Source organism: Pseudonaja textilis, chromosome 1, assembly GCF_049901715.1.
Source record: "Pseudonaja textilis isolate UNSWEBS1 chromosome 1, rPseTex1.2, whole genome shotgun sequence".
Lineage (NCBI taxonomy): Eukaryota > Metazoa > Chordata > Lepidosauria > Squamata > Elapidae > Pseudonaja > Pseudonaja textilis.
The window spans coordinates 125,743,017-125,765,800 of NC_141990.1; the positions used below are offsets into that span (position 1 = coordinate 125,743,017).

A 22,784-nucleotide genomic window follows, 5' to 3' on the forward strand; every position below is an offset into this window, starting at 1 on the left:
TGAAACAGTGCAACAAGTGTATCCTAAAGTTGTTTCATATATTTGGCCCTAAGCCTAGATCAAAGACAATCAAAGAAATTTAAAATGGTACTTGTTTTTACAGGTCATAATATCAAGCACTCATAATTAATCTATAACTCAAAGAAAATTAAGATAGGAAACTAATTTGGAGTTGATGCTGTTTCTTTCTGCTATGTAATCTTATTCCCTTTTGATCACCAAACCAGTTCTGGCTGTCTAGACACTGTCTACACACTGCGTTTGACAATGTAACCAGCTATCTTTCAGATAGAGACCAACATATTCCATTTTTCTCTTGTTGTTCTTTTTGACATATATTCTTGTAAAAAATTTTTACTATCAGGTTGCCAAGGAAACAAGACAGTCAAATTCTAAGTAGACTTCTAATGCAGATGTATGCATTAATGTGACTACAACTGTGTTGCTAATCAGTTCATTTGCTATGATGATGTTTATAAAAATTCTATTTCAGCAGGAACCTATCATGAGTATGTAAAATCAGAATCATATAGGTTAAAAGTTTCCTTCCTTCCTTCCTTCCTTCCTTCCTTCCTTCCTTCCTTCCTTCCTTCCTTCCTTCCTTCCTTCCTTCCTTCCTTGCAAATTTCACACTATTGATTAGCACCTGTTCATAATGTGCCTCCCCAAAATAAAGAACTTAATCATCCTTCTTAATTTTAAGTTAGAATTTATTTTCTTTTGAATCAGCTCTATGTGGTGGCTATATTTATGGAAGGAGTGGAACTCTTCTGTCGCCAGGGTTTCCTGATTTTTATCCTAATTCTTTAAACTGCACATGGACAATTGAAGTTTCTCATGGCAAAGGTAAGAATATTGTGTAATGACATCCCACAAAGAGAATGCCTTAATCAAAAATGCAAACTTACCCATGGTTACTTAAATTATTTGAAAGACAAGAGATTAAAGCACAATCATCTTAACTTACCTTAGGGCAATTGAATATAGCCAGTTCTGTTGACTTTATTCTCCTTCTTATCATTTCTAGGAAGAGGACTAATCTCAAACTCAGAAATAAGCAAAATCATATTAATAATTTGGCAATTGTCAAGCAACTGTCAATGCTTGCATACATATTCTTTGATTTATTTTGTTTCAGGATGTTTTTGATTCAAATTATGGAATGACGATCAAGGGTGATTTGCACGCATTTCATTAGGCTCACTGCCTTAGGATGTAAGCTAAAAGTCTGTTAAATATCTTACAGGAGCAATGTTTCCATGAAGACTGTTGTGAGTCAGTTTATGAAGTGTTAGGTATTGGACAAATAATGGGAAGACATATTCAAGATCTCCTTCAGCCATAAAATCTCAGTCAATGGCTTTGAGACAATTATTCTTTGCAACTTCACTTACTTTATAGGCTTGCTGTAAAGACAAAATGAAAGAGGGAGTGCTTTGTATGTTGTCTTGCAATCTTTGCAGGAAGCAAGATATGCATCTAACAAATAATTCAATTTTATCCTTATTAAGATACTTGTAGGACAAATCTTAAATGAAAATCTCAAAAAAATGAGTCACTAATCATTATAGAAATTACAGATTTATTAATTTCAGATTCATGACTTTAAAATATTATCAGTTATCCCACCAACACAGAAAGCTTTTATACATCCATGTATAATTTATTTATGTCAAAATGTAGCTTAAAATTGTGGCTCGGATTTCACAAAAGCATGTTTTGGCTTCATTATTACTTGTAATGAAGATTAGATAAATAAAAAAATGCATTTGTCATAGACCAATAGTTTTTGAAAACAGGAATCTTGTCCACATTTTTTTATTATGCCAGATATAAGTAAACATACAAAATATATTGGTTTTGAGCATTGTCCAACTACAGTATAAAATGGCTATGACAATGCTTAGGGTTAGAGTAGAGATTGGTTAAAAAAAAATATTTTCTTTACTGTCGCAATACGATCTGTTCTGAATATTACCTATTACCAACGAATATTCCATGATATAATAGACATGCAACAGTAGCAGTGGGTTTCTACTATGAACAGAAATGGCTCACCATGAGCAAAATCAATTTTGGAATAAAATACACAGTTGAGGCCTAAAACCTTTGGCAGTAGCTACCCTCTTAATTGCAGTAGCAACTGATCTCACTCACTGTAGAACTATAGCAAGCACTATAGCACAGCCTGAAGTGGAGAGGCCACAGCTGCATAGGATTTGAGATGTGACTTGGCTATATGATATGGCTCTTTGAGCATCTACCATGAAAAATGTGCCTACTGATGTTCCCTTCCCTGACTCAAAAGTCTTATTTTGGAGGAAAGGAGAGACAATGGAAGCTTTAGGACTGAGGAAAGTATAATGGCATTTTACTTGCTGGGATTCTCATGGTGCAACTAAGATCAATGCTAAACTTTTAGATTTCTAGGATTATCAGTGGTTCATTTCAAGAGTTCTGATTGCAAAGTAGTTTGCCATATTTAAGTTATCCCAAACCCCAAAAGCAAAACATTCTTTTCTGATCCTTCTAGGTGTTCAACTGATCTTCCATACTTTTCACCTGGAGAGCTCCCATGACTATTTGCTCATCACAGAAGATGGGAGTTTTACTGAACCAGTGGCAAGATTAACAGGATCTGTTTTACCTCCAACCATTAAAGCTGGGCTCTTTGGGAACTTTACTGCACAACTTCGATTCATTTCAGACTTTTCCATCTCCTATGAAGGTTTTAATATAACATTTTCAGGTAAAGATGTGCAAATAGTTGCTTTGTCAATTGTTTATACTTATATTATGATTAAATAGCAAATATGAATGGGTATTTAGGTTCTACATGTTGACTGATAAACTGCTTAATCTAGTTCTTTGTTACTTTTCATTTTAAAGTGTTATCAGCTCAATGCATATCTATTTACTTCACTGGAAGTTCTATTTATAGTGATATATCTTTACATACATACATACATACATACATACATACATACTTCATTATCACTATCTTCACACTGCTTTAGATCTAAGATCGGTTAAACAACTAATTGATTAATATTTCTGAAGAAGTTTTTAGTATTTTACCAGGTTTATAAATATATATAAAAGAGATACTGTGCATGGAAGAATATGCTGGAGTATGCTGAATATGCTGGAATATGTTTATGCATGTGTGCATACATCCAGATATCCCTTCATGTCAGTATTGCTTCTGACAGCAGCCTGGATTTGTCCCAGCAGCTTTCTTGGCAAGACTACAGAAGTCTCTGGCCCTCACCTTCTTCCTGGGACTAAGAGAATTTGACTGACCGAAATTCCTCCAGATTATTTTGTGCATAAGGCAGGATTAGAACTCACCTCGCCTGATTTGTACCTAAGTGGCCTAACCTTATCACCAATTGTCATGTTAGAATCATGACAAAATAGCTAGGATTCAGGGTTTCTTTTTCAAGTTTTTGGAATTGTGTTCAGGCTTAGTAATATAAGATACCACTAAATATATCTTCAAAGGGTTACTTGGCTTTGACAAAATCTTAAGTGAAGCACCTTCTCAAAACCATTTAATTGGACTTGTTTGTAAGACTAAAGTAGAGCAGATACTGTTTTACCCTGCCTAAGTCAAATACTTTTTAAACTGTCTTCTGGCTGTTGCCAATGTTAGTTCAGATCAGAACATGAAATGTCTTACAGAGCAAAACATGTGCCTTATCAAAGAAAACTTTCATTTCTGCAGCATCAGTGTCTTCACTGAGACAAATTCAAAGCCCTTTTGAAGTTGTTGTAAATTTTTCATTCTTCTTGATTGAGATAAATCCATTGTTCATTTTTAAAAATTACAAAAACAATTTTAGATGCATAAACAATGCATAAAACTACACTTGCTACTTTGAAAACCAATAAAAATATCTTGTTACATAGAATAGAATAGAATAGAATAGAATAGAATAGAATAGAATAGAATAGAATAGAATAGAATAGAATAGAATAGAATTCTTTATTGGCCAAGTGTGATTGGACACACAAGGAATTTGTCTTTGGTGCATATACTCTCTGTACATAAAGGGAAAAAAATACATTCATCAAGAATCATAAGATACAACACAGTGACAGTCATAGGTTAGTAATAAGCAATCAAATCATACTAGGAAACAAATAAAATAATATAAAATGTAAAGATACAAGCAACACAGTTATAATCATAAGTGGGAAGAGATAGGTACTAGGAAGTAATTGGAGTAAGTTGGAGAAACATTATAATGTTTCTCCAACTTACTCAGTCTATTCATAAAAAGATTTTCATTTCACTTTTCTATACATATGCATAAGCTATATTCCGTGAAGTTGAAGGTCAGAGTGTGATAAAATAAAAATTATTTGAAAGAAACAGAAGCAAAATAGAAATACTGCCTTGCTTAAATATTAGGCACTTAACAGATAACATTCTGCCAGAATAAACATGTTTTTATTATTTGAGAAAAGGTATTCAGAGATGGAAATATCTGCATTCCATAATCTATGCTATCAATATAGAAGAAGTTAATGAGAAATCCTATATTATATTATAATCAGCTGTATGCCTTCTTCATGAGAAGATTGCAATGAAAGAGCGGTATGGGAGAAAGTGATTTTGCATGCATCCTGACCCCAAGACATTTAGGGTTTAATGGGAGCTATTGAACTGTGCCTGGGAACAAACTGGCAACAAGAGCAAATAGATCTGTAGAGTATAAAGTATCTGGACAATATAAAGAAGCAGGAAGAAGGATCAGAAAAATTAAAGAGGGAACACTACAGATAATATATTACAGTCTTATCCAGGTTAGTTGAATTAGAGATTCAGTTTATGAGTTTCAAAACCATTTGGGAAAACCACATTGTAACTATTCTGTGTCCATTTGTCAGAAACAGAACATTTTTGAAATAAACCTAGTCAATGGATTTTTGAACAGAAAAAACAAATACTTTCAAAACATATGTTTTGCCTTTTACCTCATGCCCGTTTGAAATCACAGCCAGATGCATTTTTGCTTTTAGATATACATATGGATTTTACAAGGTGTGATCCTTTTTTTTTTCAAAGATCGTGTGATGAATGTGGCAATCTCTCCTAGTCAGTTAATCTTTGTTACTAACTCACAAGCCCTACTAGTGATCTGAATGCATTCATGTTGCCAAGGGAACTGTGTTGATGTTCTTCTGTTTTATTATGTGAAAGTAGCAATTTTATTGCCAGAATAATGCATTATATTGATTTGGCTCTATTCTCACATTAGCATGATTCCATTATCAGAAAAAGATTACAGAAAATTAAAAAAAAATAAACTTCAATATGATATTGAAGTTAGGCTTAAGAATGTTGCTGTTTACTTAGGGAAAAAAGATTTATGCACAATATTTACTATAAGAAAATAAAATAAACCAGCATTAATATTTTAAAAATAACCAATCTGTTCATTTAGACTACTTAATTAACACAGAGATAAATGCATTGTTACATCTGAACTGTAATGAATATAATAACATATTGAAGTTTTACAATAATTGCAATAATTGCACATAGATCAAGATATTGTGCCATCTGCAGATTAGATTGTGAGAATATGAAATAAAAAGAGAGAAATATATTAGAAAAGCAGATGAGAGAAGGAAAAATGGTCAAAGAAAGCTTCAGTATTTTCTATATCTTGAAATAATGTGAATACAGATTATATAATGTCAGTATAATACAAAGAGTAAGAAAGTAGAAGAAATAATTCATAGTTAAGAGATTCAATGACTATCAGAAAAAAAGTATTGAGAGAGATTTCCCAGAGAAGTTATCAAAGTAAAAGTGAAATCCTTCATAACACCACACAAATCTCACTAAAACCACCTTTTTTGCAGCCTATTTGCACTTAATATTTTACTTTATGGATTTGTACATTTCTGCCACTACTTTTTTTTCCATCTTCCAATTGATTATTATCTACTTAACTGGCCAAATATATTTGTGGAACTCTAGAAAGGGAGAGAAAAGCTAAGGTGATAATATTGAAATAGTGTTTCAGAAGTACATAAAGGCTGATCATCTTGCTGCATGGCATATTTACTTGATTTCTTATTTCAAGGTTTGTGATCATAGCACGCTTCTAAATATTGAGGTTCTAGAAAAATACTCTATTTAACTTGTACTTGATATTTCACCATGTATTTTTACTAGCAGTTGCTAGGATCAGTGCATTATGTTTACAAAGCAATGTATAAGACTCTCTCTATGTGTTTGTGTTTGTTTCCTGATTATAAAAACTATTTTCCTTGACTACAAAAATATATTGGGGGGGGAGGTATTCTGAAAGTCTGATTTTGGCTTCCCTACTGGCTTAACTTTCAGAGACTGCAGTTCTATGCAGTAAGATGAGTCTGCACATGCAAATTAATTCACACTGATTTATCAGAGGGGGAGGGAGGGAGGGAAGGAGGAATGAAAACTTGAAGAAAATAGTGGTGGGTGGGTACTATTTGCTAAGAAAATGTTTAAAATTCAGGGACATTTATTGATATGTTTTTGTCAGCTACTAATCAACACTCTTTAGGCAAACACTGTAATCCCTTAAATCATTGCAGTAGTTCAGCAGATGAAGTATTGGCTTCCTTCCTTAACACCAAATCAGAGTTCTTTTTTTGTTTCACTCATGGCAAATGCTGGTCTAATCTAGATGCCAATACAATAATTGGCATTCTGAAAAGTACTCCAGCAGATGCTTCATCATTAGATTTGGTGTCATGCAAGGGCATTGAGCAGTATAACAAACAAAAGAGAAAAGCAGACTTCGGGTTGCTATTGTTGCAAGACATTGTAATAGATAAACTGTTTCATGAGCATCAGTGTATTTGTATCTGTATGGAAATCAAAATAGAAAAAGCAAATCTGCCCACTTTCCATTTCCCATGCATTCTACCTAATTTCCCATGATTAATCTCTTGCATATGCTTAAATCTATATGCAGGTTTTTTTTTTTAAATAAAGTGGAGAAAACCTGGACAGTAGACTTTCTGAACTTCTTTCTAAAACTAAGTCAAGTGACTAGTCGAAGAAAAGTTTAAGCATGTAGCAGTCACTGGCATCCCTACTTGCTACCCAACCATTTTGCTCAGATGGGAGGAATTTGTTCTAGGATTTGTTTTCCTTCATATCTTCTTGCCTATTTTTTAACAGCTCCCAGGCTCTGGAGGCCCACCAGAAGCCAGGAACAGGCCCATTTCACTACTTCCAGTTTTTCCCGGAGGGCCGTTTTTCGCCCTCCCAACAGTCCGGAGGCCTCTCCCAGGCTCTGGAGGCCCTCTGGGAGCCGGAAACAAACCCATTTCCGAACTTCCAGAAGGCCTGTTTTTCCCCCTCCCAGAGCCTCCATGGGGACCCTGCACCATCATGTGGAGACTCCTGGGATGGGCAGGGTGGGGTGGGCAGGGGTAGCCGGTCGGTTGAAATATGGATTTGGTGAACCCAATGTAACTTTAATATCCAGTTCACCTGAACCGTCCGAACTGGTAGAACCCCACCCCAGATTTCTATCGTTTTGTCATTCCACCAAAACAACTTACCTTCAGGATGTCCATGAATATGGAAAAGGTTTGTCATTTGCCTTCTTCTGGGAGATATGCATCTGTCTGTCTATCTATCTATCTATCTATCTATCTATCTATCTATCTATCTTTCCTCTTAAAATTCACTAGTAGTCTTTCATTCAAGTACTAATGAGCCTCAACCCAACTTAACATTCCAGACCTAGATGAGGTCAATCAGCTGTTGCTACTTGTGGAGATTCTGTTCATAATATTATTTATAATAAGAAAGCAGGTACAGGTACTCACCGATGTATGATCACGGTTGAGTCCACAATTTCAATTGCTTAGCAAGACAGTTTTAAAGAGAGTTTTGCCCCATTTTACTTCCTTTGTTGCCACAGCTACTCAGTAAATCACTGCCGCTGTTAAGTGAGTAACACAGTTGTTAAGCAAATCTGGCTTCCCCATACACTTTGTTTGTAAGAGAGTCCCAAAAGATGATCACAAGAACCCAGGACACTGCAGCTTTTATAAATATGAGCCAGTTTCCAAGCATCTGAATTTTGATCCTATTACCATGGGGATGCTGCAATGGTAATAAATGTGAATAATAGTCATGAATCACTTTTTTCAGTGTCATCGTAACTTCAAAAGGTCACTAAATGTATGGTTTTCAGTCAAGGACTACTTGCATGCATTTAGCAAATATCTCTGCATTAAATATTTTAAATAAAATCACTATACAATTTAACTGATTGTTCTGGGAGGTCTAAGTTCCTCTTGCACTGGGTGGGGGAAGCAAGGTATTTATTCCTGGAATATTTTGTTTCATCTTTGTTTTTAATTTCTTGTTGGAAGAATATGACCTGGAGCCTTGCGATGATCCTGGAGTTCCTGCCTTCAGTCGACGCATAGGCTTCCATTTTGAAGTTGGAGACTCCCTGACATTTTCTTGTTTTCCTGGATATCGTTTGGAAGGTGCGATCAAGCTGACCTGTCTGGGTGGTGGCCGTCGTGTGTGGAGTGCACCTCTGCCAAGGTGTGTGGGTAGGTGGTCACATGCTTTCATTTCATTCATCCAATTGTTTCTGGCACATGAAGCAGGCAAAAATTAAACGTGTGAAAAAAAACCCATTAATTTATGTGGCATTGATGTATACATTACATTGTAGTTTGCTAAATTACTCAGGAAATGCTTTTAAATACTTCTGTCTAGTTATTGATGATAACGAATGATTTGATTAAGCAATACTTTTAAAATTATTTTAAAAATAATAGTTAAATTAATAACCGTGGTACAAACATCTGTTTTTCTGACATGAAATGGTCATAGATAATAAATATATTAAGGAATGCCAGTCTATAAATGTTTAAATTTTGATTGTACATATTATTTACCAGGATATAGAAGCTTTCATAAACAAAATTTGATTTGAATGTACCCAACAATTCATATTATTTGTTAGGTTGAACATTCCTATTTTTTTTCCAGAAATAATTAGCATGTGTGTAAGTTTATATAAGTTTGGATGCATATTCAAAGAATAAATAAATCATAAACAGAAAAATAGTACTGATTATAGTTACTAATTTATAAGTTTTGCTCTTTCAGGATTATCAATATCTTGTGCCAAACTCTTTGTGTGTGTGTGTGTGTGTGTGTATGTGTGTGTGTGTGTGTGTAAATGAATGCTGTAAAAATTTTACTATCATTCTTATGATGAATCAATGCATTCTGTAGCCTGTCGTTCTTTTTAGACTTATTCCATAAGTGGCATAATAGAACAATCACTATAAATCTAGTCTTGCAAAAGAAGTATGAAATTTGTCAGAAACTTTTTAAATTACAGTATTTCTTTAATATTCTATTTATATTTTTATATTTTTTAATGGCTTGATATACTATTTTATCATTTTTCCTGTCACTAAAGGGTTTCACCTCCATTTCCCCAAAAGCTGATACGTTATTTGGGAATTGAGGGTGAAATCTCTCTACCTCAGATGATGGATAAAGAGGAAATGGGCTTTTCCTCCTCCTCATCTTTCTTCCAAGCACGAGTAAAATAAAAAGCTCAGAGAAAGGTGGGGGGAACTGATGAAAATTATATTTCTGAAGGGTCACACAAGCAACTTGCATTTATAAGGCAAGAGCTATAATTATTGTGATAATGCTCATGGCAAGAGCAGCATTAAAAGATATTAGAAATAGGGCAATAAGAAGGGAGGTTTTTTTAAAAAAAGAAAAAAGTTGGAGATTGAGACAGGATTTTCTTAACCCAAGGTAATGTGAATAATATACAGGATTGGCCTAAAGGGTAAGTGGGGATATGCCTGTAAAAAACTGTTTTTTAAGCTTTTTCCTTCTCCCATAAGTGAGTGACATTATCAAGGCAAACTACATCAATTATCTAGAATTTTTATTGTAGTTTTTGAAAAAGGGAAATAAAAATTTGATAATGTGAAATCCATTGATTTTAGTTAAACAGGTCAGTTATTTACAAACTTAGAGTTGTTTTGCATTCCAGATAGAGCTAGAGAGCCATAGAGGTAACTTTACATTACAATGCAGCAACAAATTCAAGAACATGTTTTAAGCCCAGGGAATGAAAACATTAGAACAAATCTATAACTGACTCCCCCTGGACTCCCTGAAGTATAAGAGGGAAGGAAGGGAAAATGCAGTCAGGCTTTCAAGATTCTATTATTAAACACTATATCAGTCAATTAGAAATCAGTTTATTATTGAGTCTGTTTCCTGGACTAGTCAAGCTTGAAGGGACAACATGAAATACCTACCAGTAGCTGAAAGTACAATCATATGAAACCACCCCGCCCCCCTGCAAAATTTGCAATTATTAATGTCAAGTTTTAGGATTCCTAAAGGTGAGATGGTAGTCATGCAGTTTTTTTGATATATAACTGAATGTTCTCCATTAATTTTGATAATGTATTGGAACAGTGGTGGGATTCAATTTTTTTTACTACTGGTTCTGTGGGCGTGGCTTGGTGGGTGTGGCAGGGGAAGAATACTGTAAAATCTCCAATCAGAGGTGGTATTTGCCGGTTCTCCGAACTACTCAAAGTTTCTGCTACCGGTTCTGCAGAACTGGTCAAAACCTGCTGAATACCACCTCTGTATTGGAATGACTTCACCATACAAAGAGTCTGTAGATTAACCTGAATTTGTCTTGAATGATGAATAAGTTAAAGCAGTCTAAACAAAAAAAGAATATTGGGGAAAGAGACAAGTCTTATGGTCCAGCGGATTTCATAGCTAACAAGTAAAGTAACATTACAGTTAGTCCTCAACTTACAACAGTTCATTTAGAGACTATTCAAAATTACAATGGCACTGAAAATAGCGACTTATGATCAGGGGTGGGATTCAAAATGTTTAACAATCGGTTCTGTGGGCGTGGCTTAGATGGTGGGCATGGCTTGATGGTCATGTGACTGGGTGGACATTGCTTGGTGCTCATGTTATTGACTGGGTGTGGCCAACTCAATATCACATCAAGGCATGCATTTCCTCACCTGGCCTCTCATGACTGTGGGGATGCTGCAACAGTCGTCAGTGAGAAACATGGTCATAAGTCACTTTTTTCAGTGCCATTGTAACTTTGAATAGTCACTCCACACAAGCAAAGTACCAGCAAAGGAGGGGGAAAAAACTCCAGAGAAGTTCCTGAGACAGGAAGTCTAGTCCTGCCAAGAATGTAATAAGGGTTAACGGAGAGGCCGTTTCTGTAAGCAACACCAGAATGTTTCCTTCCTGCCTTATATTTATGATGGTTGTAGTGTCCCGGAGTCATGTGATCTTCTAACAAACAAAGTCAAAGCCAGATTCACTTAACATTCATATTAGTAACTTACTAGCTTTAGTGATTCACTTAACAACTTTGGCAAGAAACATCATACAATTAACAAATGTCTTATTTAGCAACAGAAATTTTGGGCTCAATTGTGGTCGTAAGTTGAGGACTACCTATATAGGGAAGTATTTTCCCATAAAAGTCATTTTAAATGAAAGGAAATCTTCAGTGAACAGGCTTTTGAAATTTTATTACACTTTAGGGGAAAATGTTTTCAATATCTTTATAGAAATGCAGTTGACAAGCTCTTTAAACTTGTCGTTCTTTAACTACTGTTGTCATCTCACAAATTAAAAAGTCATGTAAAAGCAGTGAATTATCCTTTCTGTATGCATAGACATAAGAAATGCAATACAAACTGTTCAGTTATTACAGTAAATAATGGCAAATGGCACCTGCTCCTAGATCAACCAATACTATAGATAAACTCCATATTTTATAATGTACTTTTATTCATATATTTGTTTCTCTATTGGCAAACTTTGGGAAAATGTTGGATTAGGTAAAAAGCTATTTTTTTATCTACAGCTGTTATTCCATGGAAGATGACAGAGAGGAAGGAAACTTGGGCCTTACAAAAGTTAATAATTGAACAGAATTAATTATTAACTGCTTTGTCAGATATTACAGTTATTACATAAGCAAATGTATTTATTGTGTGATAAGTATATAATAAATATAAGAAAAATAGTGATCACTAGCAAGCAAATTTAGCATTTCTTACTAGATTTAATTCCAGGGAATTGGTTTGGGTTAACTATCGCTACCAAGAGAACTATATATATGGTTCTCCATCACTACTTTTTGAATAGTTAATCATGTAGTTCTGTCATACCGCACAACATAACAGCTACTCAGTCTTGAGTAAGATATCTTCAATGCTAGTCTTGGGGTAACTACAGAACCTTGGAGACCATGAAAGGAATTTCTAATCCCTTGGTGGTGCACTGGTTAGAATGCAGTATTGCAGGCTAATTCTGCTGACTGCCAGCAGTTCGATTCTGACTAGCTCAAAGTTGACTCAGCCTTCTATCCTTCTGAGGTCAGTAAAATGAGGACCCAGATTGTTGGAGGCAATATGCTGATTCTGTAAACTGTTTAGAGAGGGAATAGTGCTCATAAAAGCACTATGAAGTGTTATATGAGTTTAAGTGCTATTGCTATTTCTAGTGAGTTTATTAAGAGGGAGCTTTTTTTGGATAATTTGAAAGACTTATCAGATCCATCTTCAAACAACCAAGGCTGAGCTGCTCTTTATAGAATAAACTACTAGTAATCTTTTGTTTCTTGATTCTTTATGTATACTTTCCCTTCCCTTTCATTTCCAGCCTCTCTGCGATCTCTCCAATAACCCTATATTTATTTTTCCACAAATTATTTGAAGCAGAGTGAAAGGGCTCGTGTATCTGAGTGTCTTTGAACAGAATTGTAATTAGAAATCTGGGAGATGGCAAATGCCTTTTTTATTTTTACTTTTATTTCTCTGGGGAAAAGGAAATTCTTTTCAGATAAACAGCTGCTAAAAATAAAGTGGGCTTTCAACCCTTCCTTCCTCCCCCTTTCTCTTATGTCTATCTGTTAAGTCTCACTGTAATTACAGACTCTAAACCAGGATTATTATGATTGCTATGTTTGAGAAATATCTTGGGATTACATTCCCACCATGTGTAGATAAAGTCATGTGTTTTGTCTCGCAGTTAAGGCGCAGGCCTAGAAACCAAGAGATGGGGAGTTCTAGTCCTGCCTTAGACATGAAAGCCTGCCTGGGTGATCTTGAGCCAATCATTCTCTCTCTCTCAGCCCTCCCGCCTCACAGGGTTGTTGTAAGGAAAAATGGGAGGAGGAAGGGGGATTAGGTATGTTTGCTGCCTTGAATTACTTATAAAAATAATAAAGGCAAGGTAAAAATAATTCTAAAAACCCCCAATGATTTAAAAACAAAAGTAAAAAGAAAGTGCCCCCCATTTTGTTTTGAAGTAGATTTTTATTAGTTTATAATATAGCACACAAGGAAAATACAAAAGTAAATAGTAGGGAAAATAGAGAAGGGAAAAGGGACAGGGAAAGCGAGGGAAAGGAAAGGGGGGAAAGGAAAAAAAAAAGGAATTGACTTCTGACTCCCTTTGATGCAGTAGAATAAACCTCGCAATTAAGGAAGCACACAACACACACATGCATACACACACACATAAACTTTATATGCGTGTTCCTGAATGCACATTCACACCCATAATCCCTAAACATTCACAAATACATATGCCGATATACCTAGGTAGTGAGGGACAGTTGGCTTTTGAAGGAACAAGCCACCCTCTCATGGAGTACAAGCTGAGAGGGAGTCACCTGATTCCTGAAAGCCAATCAAGAGAAAGAAAGGAATTCTGTCAGGGTTTGGGCAGGGAGAATTGGGGAAGGGTCTTTTGAGAGTTGGGAGAGGATGAGCTCAGGCAAAGTTGGAAAAACGAGTTGTGTGGCAATAGCTAGAACTGCATTATGATTTTTGATATTTTTCTTATCTCTTTTTCATGTGCCAAAGGTGCTTTTTCAAGAGGCAACTGGACTTTCTGGCTTTTCTTTGAAGACAGTTTGCTTCTCATCTAAGAAGCTTCTTTGGGGTAACCATGACCTGGATGACTGAGAATTTCCATAGACATCTCTTTTTCATCTTCTTTTTATCCTTTTTTTTTTTCAATTTGTATAGGCTGGTTGGAAGCTTATCTCCTTTTGGCAGCTTTAATGAAGTTAGGTTTTCTTTCAGTCCTGATGTTGACTGGTAACCACCTTCTAACACATGCCTCCCTCAGCTTGGCCAACCTATATCCAAACATCTGTGTGTTTGGTTTCCCCTTCTGCATGTAGTAGTCCAACCCAGGTCATGTGAGGATTTCCCCTTCAATCCTCTTCTGCCTTCCCAGTGGCCTCTTGTGGGAGGAAGTCACTCTATGCCTCAGGTTACCTCAGAATCTGCATGTCAGATGAAAGAACAGGACACTGAGGCTGATTACATTATTCCAGCCTTCAACCATTTGCATAGTATTATTTAAAAAAATATTTTTTCACATCTATCTTCTTCAGAGATTATGACTCCAAGTAGTATTAGATCTTGAGGTGGAATGGCTGGGAGGCAAGGATGATTGAGGTACTCTTGGGTTATGAGCTGGGGGAAGGGAAAACCTGCAAAGCAATAAGCATATTTATGCTTATATAAGGCATAAAACCCAAATTAACATAAGAAGTGGAGGGGGAAATAGACATTGTAAATGTGTAAATGTGAAGTGGGGAGGGTAGTGACTACATGGGAAAGCTGAGGGAGTGGAAAAAAGAAAAGGGAAAAAATAAAAGGCGGGATACAAATAAATAAAACCTAAAATAAATAGGAGGAGAGACATCTAAGCAACCAACTGGAGCAGTCGGAAGAGATGCAAGAGATAGAAAAGGAAATGGCTATGGCAGTAAGCAAAGAAAGGCAATGGTTGGAACAAAGTGAAAAGTTGGGTCTGGGAAGAGATGGGGTACCACTGGCGATAACATGTTTTGCATCTTTTATTTGAATGAGGCTGATGGACTGTTGAGCTGAAATTGGAAACTTCAAACGATCAAACTAGCTAACTTTATGCTGGACAGTGTATGTTAACCCTTAATAAGAGGATGGGAATGCTGGGTTAAGTATGGTTTTGCGTATCTATTTTGGACTCTGTTCAATTAGCTAACAGGAACTGTTAGCTTCACAAACCTTCTCTCTCCTATTTGCCCAATTAACAACATCTGTTCCAAGATGTCTTTGATTCAGCCAAAGTTAAATTTCCCAGCCTCTTATTTTATTTCTTTATATTGTCCTTGTCCCTGATCATCTTACTGTGGATATTTATTCCATCAGTATTTGCAGCCTTCAAGCTTGGTAATTACCAGAGCATTGATCTAACTTCATCTTCTAGTACTTGAAATTCTTGTAAGTAGGAAATACTTCCTAAGGTATCTTAGATGTTGGCAATCTCTATTGTACCTTCCAGCTTTGTTTGATCTCCTTTGAATCAGTTATAATAACGGTGGGCTCATACAAAGGTGCGTGCGCATAGGTCATTTTAATGGTTGTTTCACAAGTGAAGCCTGCTCATTATCAAAGCTAGAACCAAAGATAATTTTAAATTTCTGTGCTTCAGTTAATTTAGAAATCAGTGACTTGAATGTGAATAATCAAAGTAATCAAGTCCTTGAAAATAAGGAATGAGCCATGTCTTTGAAGGAAATTGAATTACTAAGCAATAATTAATTCTAATAAAATGCTTTTATGCCACAAACCAATTAATCCACCACAGAGCCCTCAGTTGATATAAGATTTTAAACATACCTTTCTCTTTTTAACTAAAAGTTTCAAAAGCATAGTCTAGTCTACCAAATAACAATGAAGAATATCTCCTTTCATTCTAACTCGGTGTTATCTTGCTGTGCTTTTTTAAAAAAAATAAAGGCCACAGATTTTTTAAAAAAATATGTTAGCAAATACTCCTCTACAGTTTCAATGGAATACTTCCAAATATAATGGTGATTTTATCCTTTTGGATGTACATAGCTTTGTTTTTAATGTTACTTTCATGAAAAGAGCCATGGAAGATTATGTTTAAATATGACTACTGCTGTGAGACTATTATATTCACAAAAATGGAAAGACTCTGAAATATCCACATTAGAAGATTGGTTGATGAAGATGGCAGAACCAGCAGAGATGACAACGTTAACCTATTTGATTAGAGAAAGATCACTAGGTACATTTATTACTAACTAGAAACCCTTTATAGATTTTTTGATGAAAAAGGAGAAAAATGAAATTGTGATTTATGGGCTTAAAGATTAGAAAAGGTAGCTTATGTAAAATAGGAAGTTATGATGTAACCTTAGGACAGGTAAAATATAAATCCATTTAAAACCGTTGTCCAAAAATCTAGAAGCTGACTCTTTCTAATCTTTTCTTTCTCTTTGCTTATTTACTATACTGTTTTTTCTCTTTGTTACTTTTCTAATATTTCAATTGCTTTTATCTTAAAATTTTATTTAATAAAATTATATTATAAATAATAATTTAGTTTTATAAAGTATTAGCATGTTTTCAGGATTACAAAATAAATTCCTTAGTAGTTTCAGATGTTTTTAATTTGTATTACTTTTTAAACTCTTCAAAAACAAATGGGAAATCTTTTTTTTTAAATCTGAAGTAGCTCTTTTATTAAAAAAATAGCTCATATTTATAATAGACATGTTGGATAATATCAAGAGGTTTTTTTTGCAAAAAGTAATTGTATTAATTGAATACAGTGCTAAAAATGAAAAAGTGTATTATGTCAGAATATATTTCTGAGGTTTATTTTACTCAAATTGATATTAATGAATGTTGCTTTTTTCTGTCATGTTTTTAGGGTTAATAAAATTACTGGAATTAAGTATGAACTGATAACCTCTTATCTAAACATACATGATAAAATGAAAGAATAATAAAATAATTCCTGTACAGACCATCTGAATCTTTTAATTATCCATATACCAAGATACTTATTGTGGGTTTTATCAGTCCTTATATTCATGGTTTCTTTGGAATTTATCAATGAAAGATATTTATTATTTATTTATTAAGCAAATATACATTGTCCAGTGATTCTGGGTGGTTTACAAAATAAAAATCCATAGTATAAAAGCCTGTAAATCCCCCCTATGGCAGCAACAAACAAGATCAAACCAGCCACTTGATCAACTCTGTGTCAATCTGAGGTCGCTGGGCCCACTGACAGAATGATGCCTTTAAGGCCTTCTGGAAAAAATATTGAGGTGGGACGAGTCTTATTTTCATAGGGAGGGAGCCGTCATATAGAAGGCCCTTTTTCTTAGTCCCACTAAGGTAGATAGCATAGTAACTTACTAAATTAGTCAAACTTAGTAAGTTTGAAATTACAGACGGCAGGCAGCATGGAATGAACCTGAATTTGGGGACCATCCAGAATATGGATTGTTCAAATTATATTCCACATTCAGCTAAAATCGTGCAATTAGTTACATTATTGCCATCCATACTCAGTGCTCCAAATTAAACCATCTTTGTTTCGTCAAACAGAAATATATCCTGTTGTAAACATTGGAATTTATGTCTAGACATAAAATGAATTTAATAAGGGTCATTACTTCAAATCAACTGTTGTTTTCCTTGTATATAGGAGCAATACATGTTTAAAATCAAACTTTAATCTGTTTCTCTGGGGTGCCCCCATTGTATAGAATCATATTTCCTGGAGGTCTGGGTGATGTTAATTCTTCCAAAAAGCTGCCAAGAGGTGGCTTTTCTGAAGGACCTTTGAGAATTAACATTAGTTCATTTACTATGTTGATACTAGTATATTTCAAATTATTTGTTATTCATTCAATTTTATTGTAGTTATATGATTATCATTCATTTCTTTTCATTGTATTGTATTTTATTGGCTTATTATAAGCAATCATGAGGTACAAGATGTTCCAGTTTATGAGCAAATCCAAACACCACAATTCAGTTGAAAAAAAAAAGTTATTTACAGTACTTATTTTTCAATTGGAAGAATTTAAAAGCACTTGTGATCTACTTGAAGTTGGGCCCTGCCAAACTAAGAATTCATTTTGGAAATTACCTAATTATAGGCAGGGTGGGATTCTACTGGTTCAGATCGGATCGGGCAAACTCCTTATTCTGACAATCAGCTTGCTCCAAACTGGTTCACTTTTACTTGCATGTGGGCCTGCCCACTTGCCCCTGCTCTTTCCTGTCCTTTATTTCCTGGTTTTAGAGCGCAACTGTTTGGCGCGGCAGAGTGGTTTGCCGCGCCTCAGCTGTTTGATTCATAGGAACTACATTACAAGGTAGGAATTTGAGCTTTTCTAAACGTAAAGCACACGATCACCGAACCGATTGTTATATCGGTGGAATCCCACCCCTGGTTATAGGTAATAATCAGTTGGGTTAAATCACTTCATCTTATTCAAATTATATTGTGACAATATAAGTTAATAATAATGTATGTCTAATATACTTATAGATTTTTCTTGGGAATATAATTTTTTTTTCTGCAATATTAGTCCATTTTGGGGGAAACTGAATAGAAGGAAGTCCTTTACTCTTTGTTTACTTATTCTTGAATGCTGAGAAATGATTACAGGTAGTCCTCAACTTACAACAATTCATCTAGTAACTGTTCAAAATTACAACAATGATGAAAAAAGTGACCTATGATCATTTTTTGCACTTAGGACTGTTGTAGCATCCCTATGGTCACATGACCAATATTCAAATTCTTGACAATTGACTCATATTTATGATGGTTGCAGTATCCTGGGGTCATGTGATAAATTTTTGAGAACTTCTGATCAGCAAAGTCAATGGGGAAGCCAGATTCACTTAACTTACTTAACTGTTACTAACTTAACTGCAGTGATTCGCTTAACAACCGTGGCAAGAAAGGTTGTAAAATGAGGCAAAATTCACATAATAAATTTCTTGCTTAGCGACAGAAATGTTGGGCTCAATTGTATCTGTAAGTCAAGGACTACGTGTATATGTATATTCATTAACATTACTTTTATGTGTACATTTCCTTAATGTCGTTGCTTTAAAGAGTATAGTGAGACAAAATGCAGATGAAAAAGAAAGGAAAAGAAATGATGGGAAAACCATCCAGATACAAAGATTCAATTAATTTTGATCTAAATATAGGAACTTGTTAATAAGGTGGTGGTAATGGGTATGTCAAATAGTAAAAAATATTTTTGTTCTAAACAAATTACTAGCAAATGATATTTTATACTTACTTATACTTTTCTTACATATAGAAAAGATGTTTTATAGCTTCAAAAATATTCAAGTTTTTTTAAAAAAATTGAAACAGATAATCGTTTTTATTTATAAAATATGTTTGTTTTATTTAGCTGAATGTGGAGCAAGTGTATCTGGCAATGAAGGAACATTGCTATCACCAAATTTTCCCTCTAACTATGACAACAACCATGAATGCATCTATAAAATTGAAACTGAACCTGGGAAAGGCATCCACTTAAGAGCCAGAACTTTTAAGCTGCATGATGGTGATACTGTTGAAGTAAGTATTAAACCACACACTCACATACATATCAATATTAAAACCCATCCAATCCTATTTCAGCATATTTTCTGAGCTTTAGTACTTGCAGTCAAGTTTCTTTGGATTCTTTTCTTCTGTAATGTCAGATCTGAGTTTTGGGGTCATTCTTTAATTAGTGATCTGTGAAATCCCACTTGAATATCCTTTGTCTTAAAGAAAAGAAATGCTAGGACATTTGTTATTGTAAATCCAAGCTAACTTTAACTTGTTTTACATGTGACTTTGCTTCATTCTGAGCTTCAGAGTATCCATGCTTGGATTGTACAATACATAATGACAAACTTTCTCCAAAGTTTGAACCTCTGATGCTGTTCAGATATATTATCCAATATATCTGGAGAGTACCAAGTAAAAAAAAAAAAAAACTAATATAAAGAGTAATTTAAATAACTATACAACCTAGCTTCTCAGTCCTTGTTCTACTGACAGCTGATATTTGTTTTATTTTATTTATTAATTTACAATATATATAGCTTGCCTCAAAGTGTAGAAACTGGGCAGGCATCTTAAAGTCATTCTGAACAATGCAATATATACACAGTTCCAATTCCAGGATAAGGAAAGCAAACATTAAATAGCTAAATGTATACCAACCTTTCTTCAAGGTATTTCCTTCTCTCATTTTGTTATGAAAGCAGACTCTTGAGACGTAGTAGCCCCAAGCCAACTGGGTAATAACTTATTTTGTCCTGACTCCCTTGCTATATTTGAGAAACAAAAACTTACTGACTTTCCATAATCTGTCATACAATATTTTTCTCCTCTTGTGTAGATTAAAAACCCATACTGTCGGTTGGGCCAGCATAAATTTAGGGTCAAAACAGGAAACCTACATTTAGAAAAGCCTGGAGTGGAATAGGTTCTCAGGAATGGCTGCAGGTCTACATCTCTGTGAGAAAGAGATAGAGATTTTTTGTCATGTGATCATTTTGGTGCAAGGTTTTTTTTTTCTCATTTTCAGTCTTATTTGACCGTCCTTCAAATATTTTATCTCCTCTCTAATTTATTTGCCCAGCTTGCAAACTATTTATTTTAATAGTTATTTATTATTAATATAATAGTTACTTTTAGTAACTGTAAATAATATGTTCTTATACTTATAAGCAGTATCTTCCCCTTGCCTAATTTGTGCTATTGAGAAATGCACAGAGATGTGTTTTAATTTATTAGGCAGAGTTACTGAAAAGACTGAAAAGTGGTAGAACTGGAGTAGCTCAATCAAAGGATTACTAGGAAAATTACAGAAACATTGCTAAAGTAAAAATAACATGTACAAATAGTCCTTGGGTTAAGACTGTTTGTCCAGCAATCATTCAAATTAATGACAGCATTGAATAAGGAGGATTTACCATCTGCGAAAATGCAGCTATCATAGTATACCACAGTTATGTGATCACAAGCTAGGCATCTGGGTGACAAGCTTGTGATTTTACAATGTTACAGTGGGTCAAGTTACATTATCACAATTTGCAATCTTCCCCGCCACTTTCCCACAAGCAAAGTCAATGCAGAAGTCAACAGGGAAGGTCACAAGTCATTCCCACCACTTTTTCTCCAATGGACCCCTGCTACCCTGTGCTTGGAATGGTCCTCCCTGGCCCGCCTGCACACATTAGTGTCTGCTCTTGAACCCTTCCAGCAGAACTCAGTTTCATTGAGGGCCGCACCATGGTTTTGTTTGGCCTTGGGGGGGAGGATGGGCATGGCCAGGGTGGGTATGGCCAACATGGCATCACTCATGTTGGGGAAAGCCGTGGTGGCCTGAGCACTCTGCCAGAGAAAACGGGCTCCTGAGCTCCATTTTTGGCTGGGACAGCCTCTTGAAAGCATCTACCAGCAAAAGTGGAGCTTGGAGGAGCCATGTGCGGCCCTTGTGAGTTCCGTTTTTGTCTGGGACAGCCTCCTACAACCCACTGCCAACAAAAACAGAGCTCAGGAGGGCCACCCACAGCCCTCGTGAGCTACATTTTTTTCTGGCAGAAGCACCATGGGCTGGTCCTTTGCTGTTTCCAGGGCAGCCCCATGGACCAGATCTAAGCACTCCATGGGCCAGATCTGGCTCCCAGGCCTTGAGTTTGACACCCCTGCCTTACAGCATATCACTGACTGTCAGCCTGCTTTTGTAGAACTCCAATTACAGTTCTCTCTTAACCACTCATATGATCTCTGGGTAACAACAGCAACTAGGACTGCCCAAATTTCTGTCATTAAGAGATGCAGCCACGTGGTTTCACACTTTAAGACATGACTTAGCAACATACTGTATATTCTGGTCCTAATTGCCATTGAAACTTGAAGAGTACATAGCTTGAAAATCTTTGCAGTCATATCTTTCGAGCCAGGCCTTCTTTCCCTCATTTCTATAAGCTCCAATCCCATTAAAGTGGAAAGAAAAAAAAGAAACAGTAAAGTCACCTTAATAACTGGGATTATAGAAAGGCATAATTCAAAGCTTCTTGCACTGATTTCCATGAAGGATTTTATCTTCTAATGGTCTAGCTTACTTGCAGATTTCTTGAGCTTATACATTTTATTCTCTTTTACTGATTCATTTATATTCTGACCTTTTAGTACTACTCCTATAGGTTTATCTGTTCCATCTAACTCCTATTTTTTAAGAAAAAAATATATTTTTTTAATTTTTATACATTTTTTTGTATAACCTACATTTTTGATATAACATTCTAACAGAGCTTCAGTTCCATCTGGCATCTGTCTGGTATGGTCCACTATAAAATTACCTCTCCTTTACTGTCTTTGTTGCTGAGTTGGTTTCTCTGACTCAGCTTGACTTGACCCTCTTTATTATAATCATAGACAAGCATAAGGCCTTTATGGTATTGAAACTGTTCACAAGCAATCTTTCAATATTGGCAGTATCTGACACTCAAGGATATTTAAATAATGATATTGTTTTTAATATGCACTAGTATATTAGTCCAGAGGTCCCCAACCCCCGGGCCGCAGCTCACTACTGGGCCTTGAGCCTTTCAGAACCAGGCTGTAGAAGTGAGGTGGACCTGTGCATGCATACATCTTCACTCCTATGAGCAGTGGGTGACCATGTGTATGGGTGCTCCATTTCCAGGGCCACCCCTTCTCTTCTCTCCCTTCTGTGGGTCAACAAAGCTGAAAAGATTAGGGAACTCTGTGCTAGTCCATACTAGTATACCTTCTGTTTCACAGCACCTACCATCTGCAATAACATTCTCCTTGAAATCTG

The 22,784-nt window shown here is 35.4% G+C and overlaps 1 protein-coding gene across 1 annotated transcript in view; it reads left to right on the forward strand.

The window, feature by feature from the left end:
• CSMD1 (CUB and Sushi multiple domains 1) overlaps positions 1-22,784 on the forward strand; it is a 1,143,868-nt gene that overhangs the window by 926,833 nt on the left and 194,251 nt on the right. The window contains exons 19-22 of the mRNA XM_087916392.1: positions 730-846; positions 2,534-2,749; positions 8,398-8,586; positions 19,350-19,519. Of these exons, the coding sequence (XP_087772518.1) occupies positions 730-846; positions 2,534-2,749; positions 8,398-8,586; positions 19,350-19,519 (692 nt within the window). The remainder of the gene's footprint in view (positions 1-729; positions 847-2,533; positions 2,750-8,397; positions 8,587-19,349; positions 19,520-22,784) is intronic.